Below are 9668 nucleotides of genomic sequence, written 5' to 3'. Positions count from 1 at the left end.
TTTATTATTTTTTAATGTTTGGCCGTTGAGACGTGACCTTTGAGATTCTAAGTCGTTTGCCGTGAGGCATCTAACTTGGTCATCTTGTCACAATATTGAAAAGTCTCCGCATGTCCGTTTCATTCAGGTACCTCGATCCTCCTCACATCACTGTCCCGCCAGGTGCCTGGCGTCCTGGCGCTATTCACCAAAGAAACGTCAACCTCGCTGCTGTGATCGCAGAGAGACCTGAAAGAGGCTAAAGTTTGATGGCTATGTTTTTTATGGAATTGGTGTTGGTGCTGAAGTGCACTGTGCGCAGTTGCTGGGTGAGCAGTTAGGAAGGGATGATGCGATGCAGAAGAAGCGGAGCATGAGGATCATGAAAGTGCAGGAGTAATCGATGGCAATGCGGCAAGATGGCGGATGTCAAAGCCATACAGTTGGATGAGAGGATGAGGTGCAAGTGTCGGCAGTGGGTGAAGACGGATTTCGAAGTTTGTGCTTCCATTAAACTGAAATAGTTCTTTGCTCGGTGTTGCTGCATATGAAGTTCCTTGTATTAGGCCATTACTTGGGTGGCTATCTTGTGTAGTATAGAGAATTTGTGTGGATCATTGCTTTATTTGAATGGATGAACCCTATTGACTGTTGATGGCCATCTTGCCAATTCTTTGAAGACTTGGGTTCACCTTGATACAACAATTAGCAATGAATTAATTGCTCACTGCTTGGGAGAAAATACCAATTGACCCATAGAGTTAAGGTGTGCACTTGACAATATATATTAAACTTTGGTACAAGTATGGCTAATGCCATACCTCAATAGTCTTAAAACATGAGTAAACACCATGATTAACAAGTGCAAAAAAATATCGCATCACCATATGTCCTTGTTCAATAGTGATAGCACAAGTCATTTCCAAATCTTCACAGGACGGAAGAGGTGAGGCCAATAGGTGGATTCAACCATTTCAACATACAAGGGAAGCTTTAGTACTGCAGACAATATGACAGGGATGACCACCAACAAAGTAATGGGGATGTTAATCCACTTCCATCGTTTGCTTAGGACAATTACAAGAGCAGAGCCAAAAGCCACGAGTATGAAGACGAAAGAGAGGAAGAGAAAAGTGAGGCCCAGTATCATTTTTCTTGGTAGTGAATGAAGAAAATATTCTGCGGCATAGCGTGAGGTTAGGATAGCCAAGAACATCGAGGTGGCGGTGACAGAGGAGAAGAGAGATAAAGCGTTTGCAACGGTAAATACCAAGAATGAGTCCCTTTTTAGAAAGACCGGGTTATCCCTATCGTTGCTTCCAGGTATTGTAAAAGCTGCAGCAAAAGCTACTGTAAAGATGAGGGTTGATATGACGCTACAAGATGATGACGTATCCTTCATCCATTGCCCCGCCTCTTTGACCAAATCTTTTCGCTGTTCTACAAAAACTCCCCAGTATGTCTTCCCGCTCCTTTCTTTTGTTTCTTTCAATTCCAGACTTTTAGAAGGACTGCTCTTATCTTCTTTTACCTTCATCGATCAACGCAAATGTAAATTAAAGAGCGAAAAGGGTAGCAAAACAAATAAGGTGAACTGACCTCAAATTTTAGACTTTTTATCAAAGGAGGACTCTTATCTTCCAGCACCTTCAGAAAATAAAGGACACCTATCAATGTGATTGTAAGTAAATTAAAGAGTGGCAAGCAAATATGGTGAACCAACCTCAAACCATTGAAGTTCCCTTTGCATAAGAAAAGCTGCTCCAGAAACATCTGCTGGTACGTATCCTGGGGACCATTCTACTACTGCCGCCATCAGGTCGCAGTTCCTCTGAATATCGTACCTCAAATTTGGGATTGTGTTGTATCCATTCATTAGTCTAAATAACTCAACATGCCTTCCCTTCACAATTTCTTTCATCAGTTCTTTTGTGAATTGTTTATTCCACATCAACTCCGGAGAATGCTCAAGACATAACTTGACTATTTCAGAGATTCCGCTAGATGCAGCGTCAAGGACAATGGTCGAAGTCAATTTGAGTATTTCAGGTGCTTTCATACGAGCCTTCCTCTCGTTTAAAGTTAGTTTTGCTAACTCAAGCAAGCATTCGTGGCTTACTTTCAATTCTCCAATCCTTTTGATAAAAGGTGCTGCACAAACATCAGATAAGCAATTTTGCCAGCAATAAAGAATCAAAGGATATGGAGGCTTTCACATTTGTGCCGTGTTCTTACGTATATAGTAGTTGAGAAGAGAATGATGAATTCAAGATATTAATCGAGGAAGTAAACTTCATATGGCTTGAAAATCAAAATGCATGTATCAGAGAACAGATGGATCCATTGATGAACATATAAAATATCATGAGATAAAAAAATAAAATAAAAAGAGTTTTGAAAAATGGGTAGATTCAACGACAGATCAATAGATATGTTTTCAAACTGATTAGTTTTACATATTCTCTTGATGGGATACATGTCAATTAGACTTTGAATTGAATGGAATATAATCATATCGTAGTATACAAATCAAGAGCTGATTCATATTGATAACTATGATCTCAACGGGATATGTCAATAATATCAATTTACAATTTAAGATAGACATCTCTACCCATGGATGAAAACAAGGTCCTTTTTCTATAGATACCATGGCATGTTTTTTGTCTAAAGATACCATGGCAGTTAGTGTACCTGGTTTTGTGGCAACATTCCAGAGTAATGTCTTGAACCGGTGAGTCGCTGGTGTCACCACCATTAAGAGGAAAGAAAAATCATGTTAGCAAATTATAAATTGATGATGAACAAAAAGATACATATCAGCGCATGTAATTAAATTTATTAATGCTTGAATATGTGAGAAAAACAAATTGGATTAATCAACCTCAATAATCTGAGATCCAAATCTATTCTCGATAATTCTACTTGACAATTTGACTTGCCTAAGTAACTCAAACTAACTTTATAAATGTTAAATTATATATTAAGTTGTACCACACATCATGATTTAGATATTAATTGTATACCCTATCCCCTAACTTTTTTTTTTGTGAAGAAGATCTGTGAATGATATGCTTTTTGTCATGTTAGTCCATCCATCAATCAGATTTAACAGAGATACCTCGAGCCATCTTCATGTCTTTGGTGTTGTCAAATGGTGTATTAACCAAGCAAGGGACACCTAAAAAGGGAACAGATAGAGTGAACCCTATGTGGATGAGTTGTTTGAATTGTACAAATCTAACAAAAGCAAAAGAAGCGCAAGAAGTACCTACATTGGTAAATACATTTTTCCCAAAAATTGAGTTTAGCTCCACTACGGTAGTAGGACTTCACATGCACAAAGACTTCCAACAGGCCATTGTTTTTGGTATCAACCGACGTCGCTAAGTCACGGTATTGGTGAGCTAAATACAAGAGTATGTCTTTTGGGACACAAACAAAAAAGTAAATTAAAGTGAACAGTGAATTAATTGAGATAAGAAAGGTGAGTGTGAAATCCTACCCAAATGGCCAGCCTTAATAAGGTTCATCATGATATCATTACAAGGGGGGTATGTTATACGCTTGGCCAGGTACCAGATAACCTCCTTTTGCTTAGGAATACTTCTCGTAGCAAACAACAGGGCATCGTGTACCGTAGATTCACCACGGACTTTTTCAAGTTGTTCTATTGATTCCTTTGCCCTCCTTATTCGTCCTTTCTGGGCGGCAACGCAGAAGGCTTGATCTAAGCCGCGAGCTTTAAGTTCCCGAGGGATGCGCTTTAGCAGTTTCTCCACCAATTCATCTTGTCCAGTCACAGCCGCAATATTGAGCACAGTAAAGTCACGATCTTCTATGGTCATAAGACTGGCCATCACTGCTTCGGGATCTTCATTGAGGATTCTCTCTATCGCTTTCCAATCACCTTTTAATGTGGCTTCAAACAATCGTCGATAATTTTCATCAACCACCGGTGTCGGCTCGACTGCAAATATTGCACATTAAAAGTCCTCAGTCTTTAAAAGTTCCTGCTTTTACGATGATGCAAAACAAGGGGCAGTCCTTTACTCAACATTGCTGTTCCTGTGAGTGTCTTTCTTTACTGTTTGGAAGTCAAAAGTTTTTTTTTTTGGTTGGGCTTTGTCAATTACGATTCAAGATATTCTTATGATTTTAAAACTATGAAAATATTATATTTGAATTTTTATGTCAGCATTTGGACCCCGTGAAGTTTAAAATGTTTTGTATTACACAAAGTCAAAATCCAAGAAACACAATATTCATGAAAAAGGAAAAATTAAAGGTTCAAAGTGACAAACCCCTAGGTGTTTTGTAACCGTCTTGGGATGCTTTATCAGTCACCGTGTCTTTTGAAATCCAGTCTAGGTGAATCTCTTGGTAACCAAAAAGAGAAATGAACACAAATAACCTTAAAAAAATAATTAATTACACCTTGTATACTATAGATCATCTATTCCAGACTAATCAAGCTCATTCATTGCATGAAATTTTCTGTATTAAACTTGGATAGCGAACTTTTAAACAAGAAAAATTACACGTCAAACTGAAGTTTTTTTTTCTTTTCAAGATAAGTACTATTTAATCAATTAGTTTTCTGGGACCTTCAAACTGTCATATCTTGGATAATGTGTTTTTAGAGAGTTCTTATTTTTCATTGCCATTGATCATATCCGCTATATCATTAATAACTAATGAGATCGATCTTTTACTCTTTCGAGGTAATTTTTTTTTTTTTTTGGGATTTCTTTGTATTAATTCAAGATATTATTCAAATTTTAAAAATTATGAGAAGATTAAATTTGAATTCATATTTCAGCATTTGTATGCTGTAAAATTTAAAAAGTTTCGGAGTAAAATAAACCAAAATGCATCCTCCAACACAAGATTAATGAAAAATAACAATTAGAAGTTCAAAGCGAAACAACTTTAGCTGGTTTGCGACTGCCTTGGAAAAGCTTTGTCAGTTGCCGTGCCTTCTGGATTTACATTTAAGAGTATGTCTTTAATAACAACAAGAGAGGATAAGGATACGACAAGTGTTAACATTTTTATGAGCATCATAACTTTTTTTTTTCCATCACTCAAGTGTCATATCAGTGAAAAATTGTTTATTGGAGTGCCGCGATTCATTGATTTATTGATTTTGGCAGAGTGAGACTTGTTCAACATGTATCAACTTATTATGAACGACTTAGATAAATCCTATTTAATCAACAGAGAAAGGAATGGCTCCCTTGGCAACGGCGTACCCTGCACTGCTTCATCAAGAGAATTTTGTATTTCTGAAGGATTGGTTTCTTTGTTGGAGTCCACGTCCACACAAACATCTTGGATGATAGAAGGAAGAAAACCAGAGTTGACGCAAATCGTCTTTCTGAAACTTATATTTTCCTTCAATTTAGCGGGGCGAAAAAGCTAAATGGTCACCCTAGAATCTAGAATTTTTAAATGGGGACATTTTGCGTATTTACTGTTTGCTTGAAACGAATAGTCATGCCATGGGCTCGAGAAAATGAATCAACTAGCGGTATTTCGTGGCCACACATTGCTTTTGCATTTTTACTTCATTGTTGGAAATTTATTTATCTTTGGTCCCTGTATTTAGTTCCAATTACATATGCCGCCAAACTAGATAAAGGAAACGAAGAAAATTATAAAACCACATTGCTTACACCATAAATTTTTCTGGGTTGGAACATAAATATGTACCTGATGGTGGTTCAGCAGGATTCGAATCTCCTTGCATTTCACTTGGTTGTGGCACCATCGGGTTGCTCTCCTCGTTGCAGTCTTTCAACAACAAAGTTATGGAGGATGCGAAAATGGGTAAGATATTCAATTATCAAAGAATTTTGGTCCCCCTAAGCGGAGTTCATCCTTCTTTTTGTAGAAGTACCTTGCCTAATGTAAAGGTATGCAAGTAAAGCATGACTTGTTTTCATTTTGTTTTTACGTTATAGTGGTTGGATTACTTGGGTGAAAATGATTATCACTAGAAATATAAACAAGACCTATACAAGTTAGCAAGCAGGCTCAAATCATTAGGTTCATTTCCTAGTGATCAAACCATTGCTTTAAGGTGACTTTGTCCCTCTTTCTTAGGATAAAGTTCATTCTATCCCTTGACACCGATGGAGTCTTTACCAAATTAAGCCATTTCTTTCTCGGCTTAGGCAAGCTATTTAGGCAAGTTAATTTGCAAGGCTTTAGCCGAATAACACCATTCACAAAAATGAGCGCCTCAACTTTGTCGAGCCCAAAAGCACAAGTAAGAAACTTCAATTCCATAAATTTGCTTAATGTAGAAAATAACTAGGTTTCTTCAAAATTTCTCTTTTTGACAAAATTAATTTCTAAGGAAGTAAAATCTAAAAATAAAGAGAAAACATAATGCATTTATTATATAAGGTATATCCACAATAAAGAAAAACAAAATATGTGATGTTCTTAGTTATGGCAACTAGATCCTACACAGAAATAGAAAAGTTCACAAAAGAAGGAAAGTAAATAAATTGAGGCTACCACTTAAAATTGCAATTGAATAATTAAGGGCAACTTTGTCTTTTTAAAGAAAATGAGGTGCATTTAGTCGGATAAGGTATGGAAATAGCGGCACCCGAAAGTTTTCATCTAATATATAATGGAAATTTTCCAATATTTTCATTTCTAAATTTGTCAATAAAAGTACGTTTGGTAAAAGTTTTGATTGCTGTGTTTGAAAATGAATACAGTTAAACCTGGAAAATTTAATCACACTTTGTATGCTTTAGATCTTGCATATATGACTGGTATCAAGCTCATTCATTGCAGTGGAATTTTCTGCACAAAACTTATATGGTAAATTTCTAAACAAGAAAAATTAACAGAGATCATGAGTTTTTATAAATATGTATTGAATCATGAATTAGTTTGGTGAGACCTTCTAAGTTTCATACATCAAACAACGCGTTTTTACTGAGTTTTAATTCGTAGTTGCCATTGATCTAATCCACAATATCATTCATACATTGTAAGCGCATTTTGTTCCTCTTTGGAAGTAAAAGAGTATTTCTTTTGGGGGTTTCTCAATTATAGATATTGTTCAAATTTTTTTTAAAAAATGAAAAGATTATCTGTAAGTTTATATGTTAGCATTTGTATGCTGTGAAATTCAAAGTGATTTGGACTAACAAAAGCAAAATGCATTAAACAAAAGGTTTATGAAAAACTAAAATTAAAAGCTCAAAAAGAGACAAACCTCTAGATTTTTTGCGACCAACTTGGGAAGCTTTATAAGTTGCCATGCCTTCTGTAGTCCCTTTTTCGCGAAACTCTTTGTTACCTAAAATTCAATGAATATAAATAACCTAATTAATTTTACTCTATATGCTTTAGATCATGTATACATTATTGGTATCAGGCTCGTTCATCACATGGAATTGTTTGCATGAAACTTAGATGGTAAAATTTTAAGCAAAAAAAAAAAAAAATCAACGTTAAACTTAGATCGTGAGTTCTCTCTTCTTCTGTTTTTTCTTTTATTTTTCCAGATAGGTATCAAATTAGGAATTAGTTTTGTGGGACCTTCTAGGTTCCATATATTGGATGAAATTCAAAGTGACTTGTACTCACAAAAGTCAAAATCCATGAAACACATGATTTATGAAAAATGAAAATTAAAAGTTCAAAGTGATAAATCTCTGGTTGTTTTGCAGCCATCTTGAGAAGCTTTATCAATCGCCATGCCTTATGAGCTCTCTACTACATGAACTTCTTTGTTACCATAAAGAGAAACGAATATAATCAACCTTAGAAAATTTAATTCCACTCCGTATGCTTTATATCATGCATACTAGCTCAATCATTGCATGAATTTTTTTTCATTGAACTTAGATGGTAAAATTAAAAAAAAAAATTAACATTAAACTTAACAAAGATCACGACTTTCTTTTCGATAGAAATTGTATCATCAATTAGAGGGTGGGACGTTCTAGCTTTCATATAGTGGACAATGCGATTTTGTAAGTTTTTGTCTCATTGCGATTGATCTTATCCATGATATTGTTAAGTAAATTATGAGCACATTCTTTTACTTTTCGGAAGTAAAAAAAAAAAAAAAATTGGCCTTTCTCAATTATACTTCAAGATATTATCCAGATTTTAAAAATTGTAAAAAGGTTATATTTCAATTTATATGTCAGCATATGTATGCTCTGAGACTAGAAGTATTTGGGATTGAAAAAGTTAAGATGTTGGAAAATCAAGATTTATGAAAAACAAAAATTAAAAGTTCAAAGTGACAAACCTCTGGTTGTTTTGCAATTGTCTTGGCAAGTTTGATCAGTTGCCATGTCCTCTGAACTCAAGTCTATGCAAACCTCTGTGTTACCAAAAGAGAAATTTACATAAATAACTTTAGAAAAATTAATTACATTTTGTACACTTCGGTCTTAGTAGGTTGGGAAATCTCACTTTTAGCCCCTATACTTTGGTTATAAGTCCAGTCCTCATATTGTTCTATGGTGACAATTTAAATCACTTGGTTAAAATTACCAGGACAAAGAATTTTGCATCCCCCAATAATTTGGATGTAATCTCTTTTTCAAAAAGAAAATTTTTTCCGATAATTTAGTTGGACTTTCCAAATTATTTAGGAGTCATTTTCCATTGGTCACACCAGAAAATTCTAAGCAATGTCTTTTTAGGGTACGTACTTGAGTCCATCGCATGATTTTAGGTACCCTAGACTCAGGTTAAGAGCATAATTTTAATTGTATGAATTCCAGCTTAGTCGAATCGACATTTTTGTCTCTTGAGTTAGCTCATGTTTTTAAGGTACATCCGGTTTACCGAAATGTTTTAGTGAAAATTGCTCCTTATTTTAACTTCCATTTTCTTGAAAAGACATTTGGAGGGTAAAAAGTAAGAGCTTTCAACATGAATGAAAATAACCCCGTATATATACAGTCAATTTTGGTCGTTTTGAGTTTAAAGTTCAGATGTTGAAAACACGACAACCAAAATTTCTGCTGAACGTATTTTCATTGAAAACTTGTGGAAAGAAAAACAGGAAATTGGAAAATTTTCTCAGACCAAACACGCCCTCAAGTTCGGCACAAATTATTCTCCTTTCACACTCTTTCCTTTCTTACAAGGGTTTTCTTTATAAAGCGTCGGGATACTTGTTAAGTAATAAATAATTGCCATTTAATATTACTTAGAAATTAACCCCCAAAAAGCGACACTTTTCCAATTTTTCCATCACCCTTTGGGATGAAATCAGAACAAAGAAAGGAAAGAACAGAACATACCTGGCGCTAGTTCTTGATCCATGGAGGTTTCCAAGCCGTGCCGCGAGCAGGTAAAACTCTGAAGCGGAGAAGTAATTTCAAGGGGTTGAAGTCGAAGTTGTTTTCTGCTCCCATGGGTCTTCTTTTTTTATAATCGACCTGGGGGTGGAGCCAAAGTTCCAGCTGTAAAGACAATGTAACCCTTCTCTTCTCCCGAATGACGTCCGCATTTCCAAATTTTATGGAAATTCCTATTTATTTTTTCTTTTCTTCCACCCTCCCCTTTTTGCAAAAAACATATTTCCATATATTTTTGTTCAGCGTGCCGGCGGTGCAAAAATAATGACAAATATTACGATTTTTATGTTTAGCATGTAGATTTAAGGTTTGTGTTCCTATTCTAAGACGGCTTGT

At 35.4% G+C, this 9668-nt stretch overlaps 1 protein-coding gene across 1 annotated transcript; it reads right to left on the bottom strand.

The window, feature by feature from the left end:
• Nucleotides 1-895: 895 nt before the first annotated feature.
• Nucleotides 896-9297, bottom strand: LOC139883714 (uncharacterized). The gene is made up of 10 exons (XM_071867852.1): nt 9276-9297; nt 8270-8344; nt 7223-7306; nt 5695-5775; nt 3545-3949; nt 3267-3404; nt 3101-3160; nt 1703-2130; nt 1579-1626; nt 896-1510 (listed from the first exon to the last, which is right to left on the bottom strand). The coding sequence occupies exons 1-10, from the start codon at nt 9295-9297 to the stop codon at nt 896-898; spliced, it is 1956 nt and encodes a 651-aa protein (XP_071723953.1).
• Between the last annotated feature and the right edge of the window lie 371 nt (nt 9298-9668).

Source organism: Rutidosis leptorrhynchoides, unplaced genomic scaffold (assembly GCF_046630445.1).
Source record: "Rutidosis leptorrhynchoides isolate AG116_Rl617_1_P2 unplaced genomic scaffold, CSIRO_AGI_Rlap_v1 contig44, whole genome shotgun sequence".
NCBI classification, from domain to species: domain Eukaryota; kingdom Viridiplantae; phylum Streptophyta; class Magnoliopsida; order Asterales; family Asteraceae; genus Rutidosis; species Rutidosis leptorrhynchoides.
This window is presented reverse-complemented; position numbering and strand designations above follow the sequence as displayed.